The sequence below is a fragment of the Lithobates pipiens genome, unplaced genomic scaffold, assembly GCF_037356315.1.
Source record: "Lithobates pipiens isolate NorthernLeopardFrog02 unplaced genomic scaffold, aLitPip1_a1.2 Scaffold_30, whole genome shotgun sequence".
In the NCBI taxonomy this organism is placed as follows: Eukaryota; Metazoa; Chordata; class Amphibia; order Anura; family Ranidae; genus Lithobates; species Lithobates pipiens.
Window position 1 is genome coordinate 77004625 of NW_027507791.1, and position 24427 is coordinate 77029051.

A 24427-nucleotide genomic window follows, 5' to 3' on the forward strand; every position below is an offset into this window, starting at 1 on the left:
AGTGCGCTAAGCACTCAGCCTGCTCTCCAATGATCAGACTGGTGCTGACACGCTGCCCCAGCCATTTACTGGGAAGATTAGTGTGCTGCTGTTTCTCCTCCAGCTCTTCCAGTTATCAGACTGGTGCTGACACACCACCCCAGCCATTTACTGGGACGTTCAGTGTAATGCTGTTTCTCCTTCTGCAGCTGTGGTATTTGATCACTTTATTTTTTAATGTATACACTTTTTTTGCCTTTCATTTCTATTTTAAACTGAAAGGGTTATTTTACAAGGAGGGAATTTACATACACTTTAATGTTACATAGGGTTTTATGCACCTTGAAAATAGAAAAAAGGTATTGAACCAGAGTGAAAAGCCAATAGCTGTAAGGAATTTGTTCTTGTAAGTTATTTTGCATATGTCTCAGCTTCTGGCAAATATGAGACAGAACGAGCCGTTCCCCTCTAATAGACTTGGCTGTAGATGCACGATGAGCCTAAATGGGTTTGCGTTCACTTTCACAACCTTAGCGAGTTTGCACCTTCACAACAAACAAGAATAAAGCATAACTGGGTAGAAGTAAAAATCTTTTATGTAACATATATAACTGCAGTTCTCCCTTGAATCTGCTTTTTTTTTTTTTATGTTTTAACAAGTTATCTATATACAAAATAAAAGCACATTGTGTGCAGATTTCTTTATCATCTCCCTGCATGTTGCAGTTTTAATAATTCAAATAGTTTATAAATAAATAAAATAAGATTAAACTCTAAAAGCATTCCTTCAGTTGGAGTTTTGACAGGCAGTTTGTTACATTCCATACTGATGTACAGTTTAACATAGAAAAGGAAAAAAAAAAAGCTTACACCCCCCCTTTTCAGTGCGTGTCAGGACCAACCGGGTGAAAGGGGGCGTGTCTGTGTGCTTTAGCAGTAGCGGGGGAGTGAAATGTGTCATGCGTAGAAGATGAGCTCAGGAATCTGTCCCCCCTGCACCCCAGTTCCGTTGGTACTGTCCGAAGAGCACTGAAACTGGAAGGTCACCTTCCCACACTGCACCTCCGTCATCCCTTCCTGCCCAAAGTAGCTGAGTTCATTTCCATCCAAGATGGCGCTGACAGTGTAAAAGGTGTCCTGTTCTACTTGCACTGGGTGCTCAAACCAGACTGAGAAGGTGTTACTCGATCCATCAGAAACAAATTTAGTCAGGTTTTGGGCAAGGACCACCCCCTGCCGTTTAAGTTCAATTTTGACACTATATTCTGCTTTACCGCAGCTCGACCCATAAAGCCCAAGACCACCAATAAATATCCTTTTGTCAACGGCAAACTGGATGCTGTCACAGCGCCCCCTGTACCTCCACTGGTTACTGCGGTAGGCTGAAGACTGGAATCTGTGGCACCTCTGAGGTGCCAGTCCTTTCCTTTTAACAAGTGGGAACTCGAGTTGCGGTTTATTAGCAGCTGTGTACCACAAGAAAATGCTGCGCGTCTCCTCCAAGGTTAAAACGTCCGACTGGGCAGCTCCATTGGCAAATTCCTCCAGAGTCATGGTCGGAATCCGTACCAAGTATAGTGCTTTCCCCAATACATTCCTTTTATTGGTAGGGGTGGCTGGCAGGCCCTGCCTTTTGCACTCGGTGTCTGCCCAGCTCACAACGGCCTCAAACACAACATCCTCTTTTGTGTTGAGGGTCTCTCGTGTCACAATAATCTCCAGAGTCGGCAGATCAATCTCACAGAAGCCTTCTGACTTCAGTGCAAGCTCTGCCTGAGCGTCTATAACTTCCCAACACCGCAGAGTCAGCTCGGGCTCTTCAAAAAGCCGGCTTTGTGAAAGCAAAACACAGGCATTCTTGGCCTCTAGGCTCGTCTCCAGGAAATTGACACAGGCCTTGGCCAGCGCAGGAACAATGTACTTCTTGGCAGCGTAGAGTGTTGCAAGCACAGTGTCCGCTTCCAGGTCAATCTCATCGCTGTATAAGTACCTACAAAGAAGAATTGAGCCATTAACATTTCATTTCAGGGCTTAAAGGGCCAGTGAAAAAGCAGCATGGCTTTCCTCAAAATTAGAAATTTAAGCATTTATAGTTGGCAATGCATTTACCGCTTCATTACCAGGCACCTTCACCCCCTTCCTGACAAGCCTGCTTTCAGAGCGGTCACATTTTGAATGACAATTACTCAGACATGGAGCACTGTATTCAAAATTTTGGTGGTATTTAATCACTACTGGGGTTTTTACATTTTTTTTTGCTAAAAAAGTGAAAATTAACCTTTTAGTTTCTGTTACAAAATTTTACAAAGAAGCAATTTTTCTTCACTATTAGACCACTGATGATCAGTGCCCTGATTACCAGTGTAAATGCTGTACTCGCTGTGCCCTCACACATTGACTCTCCTTTCCTCACATGCCATCTCTGTGTGAGGAAAGGAGGGCTGATAACCAGCAAGTCTGTTTACGTGTGACAGCTGTGCTTGGACACAGCTGATCACATGGTAAAGGGCCACCGTGTCCAAGGCAAACAGAGGTCAGCACACCATGCACATGGAAGGACATCCCAGAACTGTAATCATGTATAATTGGTAACCCCTCCCACCAATCATCAACCGAGACCAGGAAATGCCAGTGGCAGCATGGTCATAGTGCTAGGGCTGCTGAGTGAGCATGCGCTCAACCACAACAGTGACACTGGCTGTACCAATATTAAAGACCATTGCCACATATATGCATATGGCAGATGACAAGGTTAAAGGACACCTGTACTGAGAAAACAAATTGTAGGTCAACATTGGCAACATCTTTCTAAAGGGCTAGTTGCCTGGCTTGAGTACTGTCACAGAGCTCCCATACTGCACACTTGCTTCAGGTCGTTGATTCAAAGTACTGCTGCCATTGGATCACCAGAAGAGCCAAGCATTTCGTGTTTTCAGGAGGGGTTGGCAGTGGTAGCCTACTTCATTCTCTCTCTGTACAGTTACCTTCAGTAGTTGGTATAGTTGAGTGTTTTCAGCTAATAACCTTTTTAAGACTAGGCAAGACTGACTGCAGTATCACTTTTAGTAAGACTTCCTGTTCTCTCTAGCACCTTTATCACTTCCTACTATGCTCTCCTCCAGGACTTCTCCCATCCTATGGAACTCCCTACCCCAATCTTTACGACTTGTCAACTTTTACATAATCCCTGAAAACCTCTCTTCAGAAAAGCCTAACCTGCTTCAACCTAACCACTTCACTGTTTTCTCCATCAGCTCATACCCCACCTTTATTACCTTTTTGTATGTGTTGACCCTCCCTCATAGATTGTAAGCTCCTTTTGATGCCTACTGTATCGAATTTTTTTGTCTACCCTTATGTTGTAAAGCGATGCATAAACTGTTGGGGCTATATAAATTCTGTATAAGAATAAATACACCAAAGGTGCTTCGATCAAAGCTGTTTTGCTCAGCTAGTTAATGATGAGAATGCCAAACATATTTTTCCAGGAACAAAAACAGCATTGATCACTTAGTCCTATATTTCATCCATCTACTAGCAATGATTTTTAGATATATCTGTATCCGTACGTAATCAAAACAACGCTTTTGTGGTTTATGAACTACTTGTTCAGATGACCATATTAAATCTTCAGATCAGAACAAAGCCATTAATGCCAGCTAAGAGATGCATATTTTATAAGCTTTTATGTTTGCTGCAGTACTTCTTTTTTCCAATTCTTTAATGACCACTTACTTTAAAAGGATTAAAAATGCTGCAGGTTCCACGTCTGGGATATGGATTTCAGATTTCACCTCCGCTAGATCGCCATAAAACATGGCATAGAACACAGAGCTGCCGACAGCCAAAATGTACTAAAAAGGGGAAAACCTAAAGTTTAGCATCTAACTTCAGAGTAACATAGAAAAATATTGGGTCAGTCTTAATGCTCGGTATACCTTGTGTGCAGGGACTTTCTTGGAGGCCCCAGCGGGACCCACGATAAAGTGAACATCGGCCATTAATTCGTTGTTGAACATCAATGCGTTTCTAAAAGAAATGAAAATACACTTCAGAACGCTGCAGGTACAACATTATCCTTCAACAGTACAGGAGGACATTTGTTCAGCATAATTTAATTGGGCAGGCTGTCCTTTTAAATGTAATAGAGGCTAATCTAATAAGATGATAAAAAGAGCAGCTACGTGCATGAACCTGCAGCAACCTATCAGATTAAAAGAAAGCTGTGGAAGTTAACTGTTGATTGGTTGCTCAGATTTGACTTTGACAGAAGCTGTACATTTTACAGGTTTATTCAATGCTATAGATGTGATTGTATCCCATAGCAAGTGCTGATTAGTTGTTGGTTACTACATTCTGTATCATTACAGTGGCACTTATGCCTTGCAGCACTGGGGTTCTCGGTTCAAATACTGACCAGGACACTATCTGCATAGAGTTTGCACGTGTTTCCCCCCCAGCACTCCAAAAGAAAAGGGTTAACTGTCCCTAGTATGTGTACATGTAAAATGGGGACCTTTAGATTGTAAGCTCCTGGAGGCCAGGGACTGATGTGAAAGTACAGTAGGGAAAGCTCTGTGTATTTTCTGGTGCTATATAAATAACAATAAGCTCAGCAGGTTCACTAAATCTAAGGGCGGGTTGATGATTTCAGACACGTACGCCGTTCTGTTTTTATTTATATTGCAGTACGTGTTCCTCCCAAGATAGTCTCCAGTCTCCTACCAGTTTTGTGTGGGTTAATCGGGTTAATCCAAGGGATCTTTCTGTGTATTCATAGAAATTCTCTACAGATTAATTTTACACTACTGGAAAGAAAATCTAGAAGTGCGCGGCTTTGCCTGAAAAGCTTTAATTTCTTGCTGTCAATCCCCATTCGGAGACTAGGGATAACGGGCAAGCCAGAGAGACTGCCAATAACTGACATCAGACAGGAAGGGGCTCAGGCTGCTGTGGGCTCATTACAAGCAGGCTTTGTCTTGCTGGTAATTGTAGTTCTATAAGCTGCTCCATAAGCGCATGGCTAAAACAAGCAAATAGGCTTACTGACAACAAAAATGCCAAGTAATAAACCTAGCTCGAATAAGAGTCCATGGGATAAACTGAATTTAAAATTTGTAAAGAAAAATACTAATAAATTAGATTCACTTGTGATCCGGGTATAATATGGGTTGGATATTGTTGGATTACAAACTCACAGGCTAGCCAAAAACATATTGTTAGATTGCCCTGTAGGTGTACTACTGCTGATGTGTATGGACAATAGAGTGTAAGCTCCTCTGTGGCAGGGGTTGACATGAGTGTTCAGTCTGCAAATGTCAGCTTCTTGTTGATGAACAGCAATCATTTCTGGGACCTGTGCCATTGGTTGTGTGCCACCTGAATCTTAATGCAGTTGTTAGGTTTGCTATTCTTAACACCCAAGTCTCAAAAAAAAAAAAAATATATATATATATATATATATATATATATATATATATATATATATATATATTAATGTTTCATCCTCTAAATTCTCATCTACTTGGCTGTGATCAGTATGCTATTACTATACAATCTTGTGTGAAATGTGGCAAAAATAGAATTTTTAGATTTATCTAACAGAAAGGTATAATGTAGATAGTACTGTTAGGGCAGAAATCAATATTCCCAGCACCATAACCTTAGGAAGGTGATCGGTATTCCCCTCTGACAGACGTAAGCTGCAATCTGTTATGGTGTGTGAATGCTCATTGCTCTGTGGGAAATATCCTACGTGTTATTCTCTTGATTGTGTCAGCTGTCATCCCTCTCTGATGTGCAGTTTTCTATGTATTGGTGCTACTGTCTCTAATGACGGCAGCCTTATTTATTTGTAGTAGTCTGGTCTCTTGAGTGATCTGACCCAGTGTTATATCAGTTTGCTCCTGGCATCTCTGCAATGAGGAAAGCCCCCCTATCAGTATTGCCATGCTTAGACCTTGTCGTGTATTTGCTGATGCTCCTTGCAGATTAGCAACCGCTCAGTGCATGCATTGCTTGCTAAACCGTTGTGGGGGATGCCTGCTAGCTTAATGTGTGCAGGATCTACATATGCCGATACACCAGCAGCCCAACCACTCACATGGGGCTTGTGTGTCATGTCTGCACAGTATGGAGACTGCTGGCCTAACCCACCCTCAGTATTTTATGATTATTATTACTCCAGAGCAATACAATGTTTTCCCATTGATCAGGGTCAAAAAGAGCTGCCTTGTAAAGGGACCTAGGTTCGGAAGATTTATATAAACACATACTGTTGTGATGCAAAGAAGATTTCAGTTTGTATCGCTTATTAAAACGCCACAGATTCAAAAGGCTGTACTCTAGAGTGCTCATTGGTGTGTAGCTGTGGCTGTGCAGTCGCTGGGATCTCCTACCCCAATGTTTACATTGTGATCCAGTTTTGAATGCAATGCCATAATCTCATCACTGCTGGGGCTGGTTCTCCTGTGATTGTACTGTCACAAAATAGATTCCCCTGTGACTGCAGGGACAGCAAGGGTAGTCCCTGTGTTTGTAGTGCCCCTGTGACTGCAGTGCCAGGGATGTGATACGCTCTGATTGCAGTGACTGTATGTGGAGTCCTTGTGTTAGTTCTGGTAATTACATTGCCAGTGCTTTCAGAACGTATCCCTGTGATTGCACGGCCAGAAATGCCCCTATATTAGTTTCAAAATGTACTCCTATGACTGCAGTGCCAGATGTGCCCCTGTGATTGCACGGATGCCCCTGTCATTGGAGTACTTGGATGTGATGATCCTCTGATTGCAGTGGCTAGAGTGATGTCCCTGTATGTGCCCCTGTGATTGCAGTGCCAGGCTAGGGCACCCCTGTCATTGGAGTGCCTGCTTGTGATAGCCCCTCCAATTGTACTGCCAAGGTATGCAGCCTGTGATTGCACTGAATGGATCTGCTGCCCCCTGAAAGTGCAGTGCCTGGGTACAATACGTCTGTGATTGCAGTGTCTGGGTGTGATGTCTCTCAATTACAGTACAGGGTCATAATACCTCTGTGATTGCAGCTCTTGAATATGATGCCTGTGATTATACAGTCAAGCCCTGTGCTGGCTGAGCCTCCCTTTGATTCCGAGGTACTCTACAGCCACCTATGACCCCCCCCCCCCCCCAGTGATTGCACAGCCGCCTGTGATTCCCCCCCCCCCCCCTTGATTGCACAGCCTCCTGTGATTCCCCTCAGAGATTGCACAGCCTCCTGCGACCCCCCCCCCCCCCCATTGCAGAGCCTCTTGCGACCCTCAGTGATTGCAGAGCCTCCTATGATCCCCCCCAGTGATCCCCATGTAGTGTATTCCCCGGTAGGGGGCGCCGTCTCACCTCTCTCGGAGGGTCGGGTGTGAGGACTGCCAGTGATCGGTGTCGATGTGGTTGTTGTTGAGGTTGTGGAGCGGCGGAGGTGGCGGGGAGCTGTGCGGGGGGATATGGAGGGCGTTCTTCTTGGCGGTGGCGGAGGCGTTGTCGGGGATGTCGGTGTGCTGGGCAGGGTAGAGCTCCGCAGCCATCTTCCTCTTGAGGGCCAGGGGGACGATCTCATAGCATGCCTGCACCTTGCCGCCCGCCCGGCCGCCGCTCTTTTTAGACTTCTTGAAGGTCTCTGGAAGCAGAAGAAAGAAAGTCAAACACTTCATGATCCGCCCATCCAGGCAGCCGGGATCTACAGGCATGGGCGGGGACTTCCACCGTCCTCCGAGGGGCCCCGCACCGCGTCCATACACAACCCACCATGCGGTACAATCCACACTCCGGACTCCCCGGGATCGCTCAGTCAATGCAACTCTCCGACACTCTCATCGCTTTGTGTACCGGCCTCTCCGGCTCCGCCCACTCCTCCCAGCGCCGCTCTACGTGTACAAGTGCAGAGCAGCGGGGAAAGCTTCGGCTCAAATAGCGACTAGGGACAGCCCACCTCAATGGTCCCACAGCCAATCGCAGCAACCGAATCGCCGGCCATTCACAGCAGCGCCAGGCTTTGCACCAACGTGTGCGGCTTAACCTGGGAGGGGTGGGCGGGGCCTGCGAGAGAGATGGGCGGGCTCTCCCCCCTTTCCATCAGACTAAATGTCATTCTTCTGCCCCAAAAAGAAGGGAAAGGGGGGGTCTGATTACTCTGACATCAGAGACACCCGATACAGCCTCACCGCCCCTCTCCAGCAGCTTGGAAGAAGTTCGTGAGCTGATCATCCAAACCCTGTGTACACTCCTAGGACACACCGCCCCTTTCTACCTTCACTCCGCCCCCCTCTCCTGAGAAGTTTGCAGAGCGGACTCCATGGATGTGGTGATGGCAGGAAGGCGTGGCCGGGAGAGGAGGGGCGGGGCCCAACCTCTGCCTTCACATCTGGGATGGACAGCGCCGCGTGTGACCCCCCTAGAGGGCGCTGCGGAGACCTGAACTCCCCATCATCCCTCTATACAGGAGAGTGTGATCTGTACAATAATAATAATATAGACACACTCCATCCTATACACTGATATGTATAATATACTCTCTTTATGTATATACACACTCCATCCAATACACTGATATCATGTATAATATACTCCTATATATACACTCCATCCTATATACTGATATCATGTATAATATACTCTTTATATATATATATACACACTTCATCCTATACACTGATATATATAATATACTCCTATATATACACTACATAGTTCTGTAAAACATTAAATATAAGTGTCTATAGTACTGTGTACAATCCAGTAATACTGTACTGTCTCGCCCGCTCTGCACATGCTCAGTTGCTCTCCATTTATAGGCAATGTGCCGATCTGCTGACAGCCTTAAAGCGGTTCTGCACCTAAAAAAAAAAAAAAAAAATATTAAAAGTCAGCAGCTACTAATAGTGCAGCTGCTGACTTTTAAGAAATTTACACTTACCTGTCCCAGGGTCCAGCGATGTCGGTGGCAGATGACGAGCGATCGATTGTCTCTCTGCTGCCCCCGCCGCCATCCTCTGTCAGGGAATCGGGAAGTGAAGCGTTGCGGCTTCACTGCCTGGTTCCCTACTGCGCATGCGTGAGTCGCGCTGCGCGTCTCTGCTGGTCCCCGCTGTGTCCTGGGAACTGTGTGTTTCCCAGAACACAACGGGGAGGGGGGGGGCGGCATCTGCGGCGGTCTGTCCCGGAAGTGGGTGCAGATACCTGGATTATCCAGGTAACTGCACCCCCTCCCCTCCTGGAAGGTGCCGATTGTGGCGGAGGGATCAGATTAGCGGAACTTCCACTTTAGGGTGGAGAACCGCTTTAAGGTCTTGTTTTTTTGTTTAAAAATGACAAACGTGTCATACTTACCTCTGCACAGTGGGTTTGCACAGAGCAGTCTGGATCCTTCTCTCGGGTCCCCCAATGTCTGTCCTGGCTCCTCCCTCCTGCTGAGTGCCCCTACAGCAAGCAGCCCTCTGCTCATTGGCTCACTGACTTTGACAGCCAAATGCACCCGCTGCGGTCTCGGCCAATAAGGAGGGAGAGTCCTGGACATCCAAGGCTGTCATGCAACATTGCTGGATGGAGATGAGGCTCAGGTAAGTATTAGGGGGCTACTGCACGGTTTAAGATATATTCACCCTGCATGCAGCCAATTAAGTCAGCGGTCCATGTGCAGTGAAGGTCCGGCGTATCGCACCGGAACGGAGGACTCCTGCACGCAAGTGTGGATGTGACGTCATTGTGGCTCCAGCCACTCAAAGCGCCAAAGCCAGTGACCCCGGAAGAAACAGGGAGGCAACACGCCAGCCCCCTCAGCACTGACTGGGTCAGTCTGCGGGAGCTTACTTCTAAGGTAAGTATTTAATTAAAGAGGAGTTCCCTTTAACCGGTTCCCGACCAGCGCACGCCGATGTACGTTGGCAGAATGGCTTGGGCAGGCATATTGGCGTACAGGTACGTCCAATCTTTAATGCCGCCCTGCCATCGCAAGCGCGCCGCCGGCTGAACGAGGAAATGCCATTGTAAACAGCATTTCCCGGTTCTGCCTAGCAACTAGTGACGCTGATCTCTGCTCCATGTGATTGGAGCAGAGATCAGTGTTCACTAAATTAAAGCCCAGCCCCCAACAGTTGGTAACACACCCCTAGGAACACTTAACCCCTACAGTGCCACCCACTGGTTAACCCCTTCACTGCCAGTGTCATTTACACAGGAATCACTTTATGTAGCAATGATTGCTGTATAAATGACAATGGTCCCAAAAATGTGTCAAAAATGTCCGATGTGTCCGCCGTAATGTCGCAGTCACAATAAAAATCGTTGATCGCCGCCATTACTAGTAAAACATTTTTTTATAAAAATGCCATAAAACTATCCCCTATTTTGTAAACACTATAACTTTTGCGCAAACCAATCAATCGCTTATTGCGTTTTTTTTTTTTTTTTTTTACCAAAAATATGTAGAATACGTATCGGCCTAAACTGAGAGAAGTTTTTTTTTATATATTTTTGGGTGATATTTATTATAACAAAAAGTAAAAAATAATGCACTTTTTTTTAAATTGTCGCTCTATTTTTTTTTATAGCGCAAAAAATAAAAACCACAGGGGTGATCAAATACCACCAAAAGAAAGCTCTATTTGTGGGAAAAAAAGGACATCAATTTTGTTTGGGAGCCACATCGCACGACCGCGCAATTGTCAGTTAAAGCGAAGCAGTGCCGAATCGCAAAAAGTGGTCTGGTCTTTGACCAGCAAAATGGTCTGGGGCTGAAGTGGTTAAAAAAATAAATAAAAAAGAAAAGTCATCAGCTACAAATACTGCAGCTGCTGACTTTTAATAATCGGACACTTACCTGTTCCAGGGTCCAGCGATGCGGGGGAATGAAGCCCCACTCAGCATTCTAACTGTGGGCACTGTGAAGCCACAGCCGGGCACCCCCTGTGCATGCAGGAGTGGCACCACGCAGTCATCTGGGTTCTATCACGTGTCCCAGATGACTGGCAGGAGGGAGGGGGCGGAGCTGAGCCCTTTCTGCGCTGAGGGGAAGTGATGTCACCAGCCCGGGCACTGAAGGTGGCAGAGTACGAGGGACCCCCTCGCAACAGGCATTTAGAGGTGAGCTAAAAAAAAATCCCCAAATGTTTTTTTTTTTTTTTTTGTTTGTTTTTTTTTATTTTTTTTTTTTTTTTTTTAGCAATCTTAATGAATTTCTTTTTTCTTCTGTGCAACACCACTTTAAGTACACTACAATTGCGAGTTCATTCAATTCCGCACGAAAATTCAACTTGTAATTAATTTTTTTCCCCATACCAAGAATATATTAAAAAAAAAGTACGTTCTGCTATAAAACATACCCCCCCCCCCCCCCCAAAAAAAAAAACAACAAATTTCTCTTATCTTTACCAACCGACACAGCTCCTCTCTTAGCCATTGGGTTGTTACGCCCACCTTTAGGAGAATACTAGGCATTACTTGTTATGTAACACACAGATCTTTCCAGTTCCGCCAAGGGGGCGGTCCCTTAGGTAATAACCCTCCAGCCTGCCATGCAGTCATCAGTTTTATTTTGCCTAGTGAAGAAGGACCTAGGAACCCATCGGTCCATGTTTTTTTTTTCTGCAGTAGCTTGGCTTTTTGCACAAGATGATAGATCCTGTGAACTACTATCAACAGCCGGCTGGGTGACAGGCTGGATACCCTTATCCTTGTAGTCTTCGCAGTCCGGCCATCGAGCGTTTGCGGGTCGCAGCTCTGCTCTAGCCCGGGCACGACGAAACCTCAGCTCCAGAGGTGGTCGGTGAGCTTTTATGCTCCGGGGCACACACATGACCGGGCTACTGATGTCTGCGTCAGTGTGCCGGGCCAGCAGCCACCCTGTACTGATCAAAGAGTCGGTCTGTGATGGAATGTCTCCCAGCTCTTCAGGACTGGTAAGTACAGCTCTCCCTGCCTCGGTGGGGCTGAGCAGCTGGGCATTCCCTGGGAGGTCAATTCGGGGGTCCCTCACCTCCCTCTATTCTCTCCCTGTCCCTTTCCCTCTCCCCCCTCCCTGGGGGGATGCTGCCAAGTGTGTGTGTGTGTGTGTGTGTGTGTGTGTCTGTGCAGGGGCTTTCCGGCGGGGCTCTCACCTGGGGGGGGCGCTGGCTGTGTCCTGTTTTTCATGCCCCTGGAAGGTGTCTGTGAGGCTGGGCCTGTGTCAAGTGCAGCGCTGTGTCCACCACCGTAATTCCTCTCTGTCCCTCATGGTTCTGCATTCGGCAGCCATTTTAGGTGTGGGCAAGGGAAAGCATGCTCTCCTGGGCTTCGGCAGCCATTTTCCCTGTGATTTGTCCTATACAGGATGTCGGCGGCCATTTTCTAGGACCCTGGACATGTTTTTCAGTGTTCTCTAGGGCAGCATGTGCTCCTGTGCTCTGGTGGTCATTTTCCCTGTGTTTTATGTCCTTATACTGGACGCTGGGCGGCCATTTTCTTTGAGCCTGAGCACACTACAGAGCGGTTTGAGCGCCATTAGTAGCTGCTTCCACCGACACAGGGCTGTTTCCTCTGCACCTGACAGCCAACAGGGACTACAGCAGGGGTTGACAAATTTGCTTGGAATCTAGGAGCCAGCTAAAAAAGTTAGGAGCCGGGTCCGTGATGGCGATCCGGACCTGTCCCTGGCCTGACATGGAGACAAGTGAGGGGAAGATAGCCCCAAGCCCCCCACCTGTCTCCAAGTCATTGCCCCCCATAGCTCTTAGAGGGACATTTTTTTTTTTTTTTCAAATGACAATTTTTTTTTTTAAATTGCATTTTAGTGTAAATATGAGATGTGAGGTCTCTCTGACCCCAGATCTCATATACAAGAGGACCTGTCATGCTTTTTTCTATTACAGGGGATTTTTACATTCCTTGTAATAGGAACAAAAGTGACACACATTTTTTTTTTTTTTTTTTTTAAAGAACAGTGAAAAAAATAAAAATAAAAGTTAAAATAAAAAAAAAATATTTTAAACGCGCCCTGTCCCGCCAAGCTTGCGTGCAGAAGCGAACGCATATATGAAAGCGGTGTTCAAACCACACATGTGAGGTATCGCTGCGATCGGTAGAGTGAGAGCAATAATTCTAGCCCCAGACCTCCTCTGTAACTTAAAAAGTGCAACCTGTAGAATGTTTTAAATGTCGCCTATGGAGATTTTAAAGGGTAAAAGTTTGTCGCCATTCGATGAGCGGGCGCAATTTTGAAGCATGACATGTTTGGTATCGATTTACTCGACGCAACATTATCTTTCACAATATTAAAAAAAATTGGGCTAACTTTACTGTCTTATTTTTTTTTTTTTTATTAAATACATTTTCCCCAAAAAAGTGCGCTTGTAAGTCCGCTGTGCAAATACGGTGTGACAAACAGTATTGCAACGACCACCATTTTATTCTCTAGGGTGTTAGAATAAAATATATATATAATTTTTAGGGGTTCTGAGTAAAGGGAAGAAAGATAGGCTGGCAGACAGGGAAAATTAGCATTACATCCATTAGCATTGCTGGTTGTAATTCCAACGGCCACCACAAGAGGGCGCCAGATTACAGAAGGAACCATAGGATCGTAGAAGGCCTCAAAGCCGGGGGCTAAATTACCGGCCGGCGGCGGCGCGGCCCGACGCGATCGCGCCGGGGGGGGCCACGGAGACAGCATACCCCCAGCTGTGCTGCCCCAGGCGCCAGGTCTGGAATTCTAGTCGCAAATGCGACCGGGCGCCCGGGTTTTGTCGAGCCCTGGACTACAGGCACTACCTGCTGGATAGTGCAGAACCCCTCAGGGTGGTGAGTCCTGCAAGAGAGAGCCCCTCAGCCAGCAGCAGTAAGGAGGGTGGGACTGTCACTGTCCTAATTCCCCTTTAGGTGGCAGACAGGGTAGGGTCAGCATGGCTTCAGAAACCAGTGTTTCTTCCCCCTGAAATCCAGGCAATTGCAACCGGGTCGACTGCGGACTGTGCAGTGCCCATGAACACCTTGTTGGCTGTCTTCAATTAATTTGTTGCCAAGATGGAGGCAGTGCGTTGGCGCAAAGGTGCTAAAAAGCGCCCCCCGTCCTCTGGGGGGAGAGCTCTGAGGCAGACTCGGGTCCCACTGAGACTGGTGACCCCTGCTCTGACTTGTCAGATGACGCTGACCATTTGGACAGTGAGGATGAGTCCCCGTCCTGGTCTGTGCGTGACAAAGCGATTGTTGGAGCACTTATCACAGCTGTGTGTGATACCCTGAAGATTCAGGAGCCAACAGATTCCTCTGCTGAGGTAGCGGTTCATTTTGGGTCCTATAAGCCAGCCCGTTCACCTAAGATGTTCCCGTATCTGACTTATTTTGACAAGTTAATTTACAAGGAATGGGGTAGACCGCAACGCACCTTTTCGGTTCCCAAATACATGGCAGTGCGTTACCCCATTAAGGAGAGCCTTCTCAAAAAGTGGTCGGCTCCTCCGGTCGTGGACACCCCAGTATCAAGGTTAAACAAAGTAACCACGATCCCGGTAGAGGGGACTTCTGCATTTAAGGATTCCACGGACGGGAAGGCTGAGGCAGTGGTTCCTTCCTTGTTTACAGTTGTGGGGTCAGCCGTGCGACCAGTACTGGCATCCGCACTTGTGTCACAGACACTGAGTGGGCAAAACTATTGCACCGTGAATTGGGTGAACAGGCTTCTCCTGTCTGTGTGGAACTAGCAGACCAACTTGCGCAAGGCCTCAAGTACATTTGTGATGCAGCCCTGGATACTCTCCCCCTGTTATCCAGGGCTTCAGTGTCAGCAGTGGTGCTGAGGCGCCTGATTTGGTTGAAATGCTGGTCTGCTGACCAGGCATCTAAAAAAGCCCTGAAGGATCTTCCCTTCCTTGGCGACCGGCTCTTTGGAGCCTCTTTGGATGACATTATTAGGAATGCCACAGGTGGTAAGAGTACTCTACTCCCACAGGCCCTCTTTTCCAGCTCACAAATGCCCGGAGCTTCGGCTAAACGCGCCCCCAGCCCGACAGGATGACCACGGAAGGACAGAAACGTCCCTGGAACCGCAAGCCTAACAAGCCTGCAAACAAAAGTTCTACTGCATGAAGGTTTGCATGTCTCGGGTGGGGGGTCGCCTTCGTTCGTTTGCAGCCTGGTGGTCCTCTCGGCTGTCTGACCAATGGGTCTGCGATCTGATTTCCACAGGCTACAAGATAGTTTTCTCTCTTGGCCACCAAACCGATTCTTTCCCTCCAGCATACCCGCGTCCCTGGCTTGCCGGGAGGACCTCTTGCTGAATCGCGGGGTGACTGTACCTGTTCTGTAATTGGAGCGTTTCCAGGGGTTCTACTCAAACCTGTTTGTAGTTGCCAAGAAGGAAGGGGTTCGGCCAATTTTGGATCTAAAAGCCCTCAATCACTTTGTGAAAGTGCAGATGTTCAAAATGGAATCAGTTCACTCAGTAGTCGCTGCACTCCATCAAGGGGACTTCCTGGCATCCTTAGACATCCAGGATGCGTACCTGCACATATCCATATGCCTCTGGCATCAAAAGTTTCTGTGGTTTGAAGCCCACTACCAGTTTGTGGCTCTCCCTTTTGGTTTGGCATCAATGGGAAGGTGCCGAGATTAGTGTCCAGGAGAAGAGATCCTTGGGCAGATGAGTCAGACACGCTGGTAGCTTTGTGGGGTCAGTATCAGCTGAATTATGCCTTTCCTCCGTTGAAGTTACTACCACGTCTGCTCCGCAGAGTGGAAGTCGAGGGGATTCCAGTAATTCTGGTCGCCCCAGATGAAGTTGAGGCCATAGTACGGCTGGTCGCAGACGCGCCCTGGCGACTGCCGTTACGAGAGGACCTTCTGCTTTACCATCGCTGGCTTTAATGGCATGGCTATTGAAAGCCAGGTGTTGAGGAACAGGGGTCTGTCGGATTCAGTGATACCCCACTATGTTTAAAATAAATAAATTTAGGCCAAAATGTATTCTGCTACATGTCTTGGGTAAAAAAAAAAAACACTGTGGTGGTGGGCACGTGCAGGCCCCCTACCTGGTATTGTAAATCACAAACATGCACGCGATTTAGCACATAACGGCCACCCTGCCGCAGTAAAAATGCAGTGGGCAGTCTGCAACTGTTTATAGAAGTATGGGATAAGTAAGAAAAAACCCAAACATTTTTTATACCTCCCATGCTGCAGCATCAGTGTCAAGATGCGGCCTTCCTACCCCGACTTGAAGGCTGAGAATTGAGCAGTTACATGACTGCTGATCGCTCAGCTCTTGCTCTGCTCTGCTCCCCTAGAGCTCACTGAAGCCCCACACTGGGGAGGGGGCAGGAGAACCTGGCTTCAGCTCTCAGCCACAAGTTGAAAGGAGGAGACAGCTGTTAGGCATCCAGGTAAATCCAGACAATATTGTCAGGATCATAGCAGCTAACTCTGGATCATAGGCCATATTTCTCTTTTGGGACCCAACTCCAAGATATAATGAAATCCCCTCCCACCTCCCTCTCAGTGACCACAGAGATAAAAAATGAAATCTCTAAATCCCCCCTTTTCTCTTTACCTAAAACTCATTTAACTTTTTTCTTTAAAATGTACTGTATTCATTAATCAGAGCCTGATGCTTTACCCTGCATGAGCAAAACACATGTTCACGTGAAGTTACATTTCCCATGCCTGCACATCTGCTTGTGTAATATGGGGGCGCCCTCTGTGCTAAAATTATTATTTATTTTGCCTTTTCAAGAATGTAACAAGCAATGGGAATACCATAAATTGGGTTGGAATCCTGAAATACAAATGAATAAAGCTAACAGCTAAGACTAAGCGATCTGGAAGCTTGCTGCTATAGCATTTTGGCCACACAGACCCCATATATGTAACCAAGAACATGAAGAATGTCTGGCAGATATTTTACAGACAGAAAAAGTAAAAAGATGAACTTGTACTTTGCTAATATTGATGTTAACTCTTAAAAGAGCATTCCTACCTAAATTTGAAAGAAGCTATATAAGCAACACACACGTCCCCATTGCACAGACCAGGAAGGATTCAATTGGTATTAAAGTGATTGTAAAGTCTTTTTTTTTCCCCTATAAAAATAACAAACACGTTATACTTACCTGCCCTGTTGCAGTGGATTTGCACAGAGTAGCCCTGATCCTCCTCTTCTCGGGTCCCTCTTCTGTGATCTTGGCCCATCCCTCCTGTTCAGTGCCCCCACAGCAAGCAGCTTGCTATAGGGGCACCCAAGCAGAGTCACATTTAGACACAGAGACCCAGCCCCCCCCCCCCCCCTCTTTCCCCTGATTGGCAGCAGCGGCAGCCAATCAGGAGGGAGAATCTTGGACGGCTGAGACACTCGTGGACATCACTGGACAGAGAAGGACCTCAGGTTAGTGATAGGGGGGACTGCTGCACACATAAGGCTTTTTATCTTAAAGAGGAGTTCAACCCACTTTTTCAACTAGATCTTAGAGCATGGGTCTTCAAACTATGGCCCTCCAGTTGTTCAGGAACTACAATTCCCATCATGCCTAGTCATGTCTGTGAATGTCAGAGTTTTACAATGCCTCATGGGATGTGTAGTTTTGCAACAGCTGGAGGGCCATAGTTTGAGGATCCCTGCCTTAGAGGGAAGACTACCCCTCCACCACTCGTTTTTGGCTATTGATTTATTTATTTTTTCTTTCTTCTTCCTACCTTTTAATGAAGTATCTTGTGTACTTCCGGCCCAGCCTCGCCGTGGCCCAGGGCGTCATTTTCTGCTGCTCTCCCACTGCCTTCTGGGACCTGTGTGTCCCCCAGAAGACGACAGAGCCATTCAGAAGGCGCTGCGCGACTCAGAAGGCTCCACTGCCGGTTTCCCTTAGCAAGAATGACGGAGGCTGCACCCGATCCGATGGACGGATTGGTCTGGGGTGGGGGCGGGGGATGGGCACATTGTGGGCTCTCAGGACAAAGTGTCCTTATTAAAAGTCAGCAGCTACAGTATTTGTAGCTTTAAAAAAAAAAAAATAATTGCATCTGGAACACCACTTTAATGCATAGAGTGCTTTAGGATAAACAATCTTCTGCCTTTACAGCACCTTTAACCCCAAAAAGCAAACCTTTTATTACAGTATATATCAGCTTACCAGTTATTATATGTGGCTGCATTCATTTTCTTTTTTAGTCTTTTTTTCTTGTATTTTCACCTGGTGATCCTGACAGTAAATCTGACCATACACAGTTCATTTTTTTTTGTTCGTTAAACTAGCAGGCAGAATGAAAAAAAAGCTGATCTGATTCCCTCATCCATACTCACAAGGTGAATGGGGGAGTCCTCCCCGCTGAGCTATAGTATTCTTACAGCAGTAAGTCTTCTCGCTTCCAGAATATGCAGATCAGCGCTTTAGCTGCTCATCAAGTGCTTTTATCCAACAGGGTGGTGGAACAGAATTTAAACGGTAGGTAGACATTAGTTCAACTGCAGTGGTCACACATGTATCGAAATGTGCCCAGTTTCTGCTGACCTGACCAAATGTTGATCCATCTATGACCACATTAAGGGGGTTGTAAAGGCAGAAGGTTTTCATCTTAATGCATTCTTTGCATTAGGATAAAAAAAACTTCTGTTTGCAGCAGCTACCCTACTACTTACCTGAGGTCCATCTCTATTCAGCAATGTACACGAGTGGCTCGGCCATCTGGGACTCTTCTTCCAACTGGCTGAGACACAGCAACGGCACCATTGGCTCCCACTGCTATCAATCAAGGTCAGTTAGCTAATCAGGAGAGAGATGGGGCAGGGCCAAACTGCAGCTCCGTATCTGAATGGACACAGCAGCAGCTCGGCTCGAATGCCCCCATAGCAGGCAGTTTCCTGTGGGGGCACTCTACAGGAGGGGAGGGGCCAGGAGCGCCGAAGAGGGATCCAGGCTGCTCTGTGCAAAATCATTTCACAGAACAGGTAAGTATAACATGTTGTTTTTAAAGAAAAAAAAACCAAGACTTTAATATCACTTTAAGCCTGTTATTTTTCAGTAGAGCAAGCTGTTCTGTAGATGTAGCAGTTAGAGGGTTTAGTTAAGCCATTTACTACTAGCAGGGGTGCTCACAATGATCAGCTTTTATTTATTTAAAACCTTTATCCCAAAAGAAAAAAAAGCTTTTGCTGTAACTGAGATGGATTTCAGCTCCAATTTGTTAGTGTATCTAAATCTGCTAGTTCATTTGACACTCCCCTCTGACTGACAATGTTGATGTCCAAAGGTGCCCCCTGTGCTCCTTCATCCAGAGTGGGGGGAAATCTAATACATGAGCTGTTGCAGGCCAGATCACCAAGTGAAAATAGAGCCTTAAAAAAGAAATTGAATGCAGCCACCATCTCTGATTGGCAAGCTGCAATATATTACTTTTTTGGTTTTGTGACGAATACCTCTTACTTTAAACACCAAAAATAATGAATGCACAAGGTCTTTATTTCACCACCACATTTCCTTTCTACTGCCTTTAAAAATAACCCATCCAATATTATATAGCTTGGATAAAAGATTTGATGTAGTAGAATACTTTTTTTTTAGTTGAAGCTGAACTCCGGTATTGAACTTCCGCAGATTTCACTGAACACTTTGAGCTTCACACAGCATGCGTTAGAAGCACCAGCCAATCAGGTAGAGCCTACTTCTTCTCCTGGCTAGAGGTGTTTTGCCTCATCTCGTCCTTTCCTTATCAGCCTGACTGCCCCTGGCCCACCTTAGTGGGGTTTTACCCACACTCCCATTGGCTGCAGCTTGTGTATACATCGGACAAGCTGTCTTTAGCTGTCAGATGAAAGCATTCCGACGCCTCCGCTTGCCCATCTGCAGGCCCGGGACCGGCATGGTGGGTGCCACCAGACAGAGAGGAGGGGGCTGATCTTCCCTTCTTGCTGACCTGGAAGCGATGTATAAAACATCACGTTCCGGGTCCCCCTTTCACTTTCCCTGTCCACTTTTCATTGTATAAAATGAAAGTTACATCCAAGCCCCCCCCCCCCCTCCCCCACATACACGCGTATGAACATAAATAGGCGTCGGGGATGCCTATGCTCAAAAAATGTTGATTATGATAAATGTGTTGCATAATACTGTGCATGCCGGAGTGAGAGCAATAGTCCTAGCACCAGACCTCCTCCGGAAAGCTAAATGATGACCTGCAGGGCGCTTTTAACACGTAGCCTATTAAAAATATAGGGTACTGAAGTTTGTTGCCATTTCCCAGGCACTCACAGATGGAAGGTTTGATATGTTGGGTATCCATTTACTCGGTGCAACCTCATCTTTTATATTTTACAGAAAAATTGTGTTTTCCTACGAGCCGTATGTGACCCTTTATCTGGCCCTTGAGGCACCATTCCCCCCACTGACTCCAATGATGGGGCACCATTCCCCCCACTGACTCCAATGATGGGGCACCATTCCCCCCACTGACTCCAATGATGGGGCACCATTCCCCCCACTGACTCCAATGATGGGGCACCATTCCCCCCACTGACTCCAATGATGGGGCACCATTCCCCCCACTGACTCCAATGATGGGGCACCATTCCCCCCACTGACTCCAATGATGGGGCACCCCCCACTGACTCCAATAATGGGGCACCCCCCACTGACACCAATGATGGGGCACCCCCCACTGACACCAGTGATGGGGCACCCCCCACTGACACCAGTGATGGGGCACCCCCCACTGACACCAGTGATGGGGCACCCCCCACTGACACCAGTGATGGGGCACCCCCCACTGACACCAGTGATGGGGCACCCCCCACTGACACCAGTGATGGGGCACCCCCCACTGACACCAGTGATGGGGCACCCCCCACTGACACCAGTGATGGGGCACCACCCTCCCCACTGACACCAGTGATGGGGCACCACCCTCCCCACTGACACCAGTGATGGGGCACCACCCTCCCCACTGACACCAGTGATGGGGCACCACCCTCCCCACTGACACCAGTGATGGGGCACCATTCCTCCCACTGACACCAATGATGGGGCGCCATTCCTCCCACTGACACCAATGATGGGGCACCATTCCTCCCACTGACACCAATGATGGGGCACCATTCCTCCCACTGACACCAATGATGGGGCACCATTTCCCCCCCACTGCCACCAATGATGGGGCACCATTCCTCCCACTGACACCAATGATGGGGCACCATTTCCCCCCCACTGCCACCAATGATGGGGCACCATTCCTCCCACTGCCACCAATGATGGGGCACCATTCCTCCCACTGACACCAATGATGGGGCACCATTCCTCCCACTGACACCAATGATGGGGCACCATTTCCCCCCCACTGCCACCAATGATGGGGCACCATTTCCCCCCACTGCCACCAATGATGGGGCACCATTCCCCCTCCCGCTGACACCAGTGATGGGGCACCATTCCCCCTCCCGCTGACACCAGTGATGGGGCACCATTCCCCCTCCCGCTGACACCAGTGATGGGGCACCATTCCTCCCGCTGACACCAATGATGGGGCACCATTCCTCCTGCTGACACCAATGATGGGGCACCATTCCCCCCCCCCCCCCCCCCCACTGATACCAATGATGGGGGACCATTTCTCCCCTAACTACCAAAAATAGAGAACCATTTCTCCCGATGCAAATGAGGAGGCACTGATGCCAAGGTGTTTTCTATTTCCACTGGCCACACTCTGGCCCCCTTAAAGGCTAAGTTCACCTTTTGTTCACCTTTTTATTTTATTTTTATTCCAGCACCCCTATGTATCGATATAGCATTAATGTACTTATTTTGCAAAAATAAAACAGCTTTCCATTAAATCTACCCTGGCTTACCTCACTCTCTTCATAGCTGTTTAAACACTGATCCATTACTTCTGCCTTACTTCCTGGACAGACTTCCCGTGTCATGACCTAAAGTCTCTCCAGGAAATGAGGCAGAAGTAATGGAGCAGTGTGTTTAAACCACTATGAAGAGAGTGAGGTAAACTCGTGTAGATTTAATGGAGCTGTTTTATCTTTGCAAAATAGGTACATTAAAGGGGTTGTATTCTATGCATTAAGGTGAAAAAAACACCTGTCAGTGAGCCCCCACCCCCTTTTTACTTACCTGACCCCCGAATTTCTGTCGGCGGGGACGCACTCTCCCTCTCACCACAGGGTCACAGCCATTGGCTCTCGCTGCTATCAATCAAATCCAATGACGTGAGCACCGAGGGGTGGGACCGAGTCCACCATTGATGTCTATGGACGCAAATGCTGGATTTGGGAGCGCATCCGCAAGGTAACTCCCCGGGAAAGTGCTTCTCCTAGGGGGGTTATCTGATGTGGGGAGGAGCCGTGAGAGCCGCTGAGGGACCCCAGAAGAGGAAGTTTGGGGCCACTCTGTGCAAAACGAGCTGCACAGTGGAGGTAAGGATATGTTTGTTGTTTAAAAAAAAAAAAAAAGAGCCTTTACAATCACTTTAATGCTATATTGCTGCATAGGGGAGCTGGAATTTAGAGAAAAAAAAGGTGAACTTCGCCTTTGAAGCTTGAAGGAAAGCTAACTGGCCCTTTGTTAAGAAAGTTTGGGTACGCAAAAATGGCTTTAGCAGCGAAAGGGTTAAATCTCAGCTTTAACCACTTGCTGACCACCCGCCGCAGATGTACTATGACAAGGTGGCTCGGCTGTGCAAATCGCCTTGCAGGTACAGCGATTCGTGCACTAGCTTCGGTGGGCACATGCTTCAGTTGGCCAGCAGGGGAACCAATCAACGTGTCCGGGAGACTCGCTGTCCGCTGGCCACCTGCGATCGTTCCCTGCAGAGACAAAATGTGGATTTGCCAAAATAAACCAGGCAGATCTACGTTCTGTCAGGGGATGGCACTGAGATCCGTCTTCCTGCTAAGCATGAAGATGGATCTGTGTGTTTCCCCAGTCACACAGTCCCCCATACAGTTAGTAAACACTCCCAGGGAACACATTTAACCCCTTGATCGCACCTGATGTTAACCCCTTCCCTGCCAGTGTCATTAGTACAATGTTGGTGCATATTTTTAGCACTCATGACTGTAATGTCACTGGTTTCCAAAAAAAGTGTCAAAAATGTCAGTTGGGTGTCCGATCTGTATACCGCAATGTCGCAGTCCTGCGAAAAAATCACGGATCGTACATAAAAATCTATCCCTATTTTGTAGACGCTATAACTTTTGCGCAAACCAATCAACATACACTTATTGGGATTTTTTTACCAAAAATATGTAGAAGAATACATATTTGCCTAAACACTGATAAATATTTTTTTTTTTTTTTTTGATATGTATTATAGCAGAAAATAAAAACCGCAGAGGTGATAAAATACCACCAAAAGAAAACTCTGTGGGGAAAAAAAAAGGACGTGAATTTTGTTTGACCGCGCAATTGTTAAACAGTTACATTAACGCAGTGCCATATTGCAAAAAATTGACCTGGTCATTAAGGGGGTAAATCCTTCCGGGGATAAGGTGGTTAAATGATACGCTTTTATTTCTATACATCAGACCAAAAGGAGGAACAACTGAAGAGGAAAGCAGGACGGAGGAATTTGGTTCCAAGCGAGGGACGGTGTTTAGGCTCTATAGGTAGCGCACACAGTTCTTGAGCATTGGATGTTTAAATGATTTGGCAAATCTGGTGGAGAAGACAGATTGTCGATCTAATTATCATCAAAGACTTTGCACACTCGAATGTGTTTGCAGTCATGTGCAAAGGCCAGCACTGTGGGAATGATGTTCCTATTACGTTGTCACTTGTGTCATATTGTGGGGATCCGCAGGCGATTTGCAGGTCCGGATAATATCTCCAGTGCTGCAGGCACTGCGATTGAATGCTAAGCGCCCCCCCCCCCCCCCCCCCACTGACAAGACTCAGCGTAGCATAAATATTTTATCCCGCATAAGTCTTTCTGCAGCCCCCACATCCCCACAGTGCTGTTGCAGTTCAGTAGCTTTGATAATCCTATCATGGTGCTCCGTGGCTTCAATAGTCATCTATGCAGAAATAGGTCAATTAAAAGACAAAAAAAATATGGCAGGAGATTTGAGCCAAGAAGCGTGAGATATCCATAGATCTTGTGTCTTCTGCTGTTTTACATTTTCTAGATGTTTTATTTATGAGGCTTTTTTTTTTTTTTTTTAAACAAGAATCAGCATGAAGACAGTTTTGTTGATTGAAATGTTTTTTGCTTTAATTAGTTATTTTGAAGCACTTCTGTTTTATAGCGGAACAGTCATAACTGTATTTGAATTTCAACACTATCAGTTTATTAAATCTGAAAGTTTATATAATCTGATTGCACAAACTCTCTTTAGATTTACCAACTAATATGTAGTGACAAAATCTTTCTTATTGGATATAAATGTTTCTAAAGATACAATTTTTTATTTTTTTCCTTTTTCTTAAAATAATAAATGCATCATGCTTACCTGCTCTGGTTTTCCACAAAGCAGCCCCGATCCT

At 46.8% G+C, this 24427-nt stretch overlaps 2 protein-coding genes across 3 annotated transcripts in view; one reads left to right on the forward strand and one right to left on the reverse strand.

Annotated features, from left to right (window-relative positions):
- Window positions 1-24427, forward strand: part of BRF1 (BRF1 general transcription factor IIIB subunit) — a 623639-nt gene that overhangs the window by 289033 nt on the left and 310179 nt on the right. The window lies entirely within an intron of this gene.
- Window positions 558-7991, reverse strand: BTBD6 (BTB domain containing 6). 2 transcript variants are annotated; one of them, XM_077464482.1, is made up of 5 exons: window positions 7740-7981; window positions 7335-7611; window positions 3918-4008; window positions 3715-3833; window positions 558-1969 (listed from the first exon to the last, which is right to left on the reverse strand). In XM_077464482.1, the coding sequence occupies exons 2-5, from the start codon at window positions 7517-7519 to the stop codon at window positions 937-939; spliced, it is 1428 nt and encodes a 475-aa protein (XP_077320608.1). In that variant the 5' UTR covers window positions 7520-7611; window positions 7740-7981; the 3' UTR covers window positions 558-936. The 2 variants fall into 2 exon arrangements, with proteins under 2 accessions (XP_077320608.1, XP_077320607.1); XM_077464481.1 differs by having other exon boundaries at window positions 7335-7991.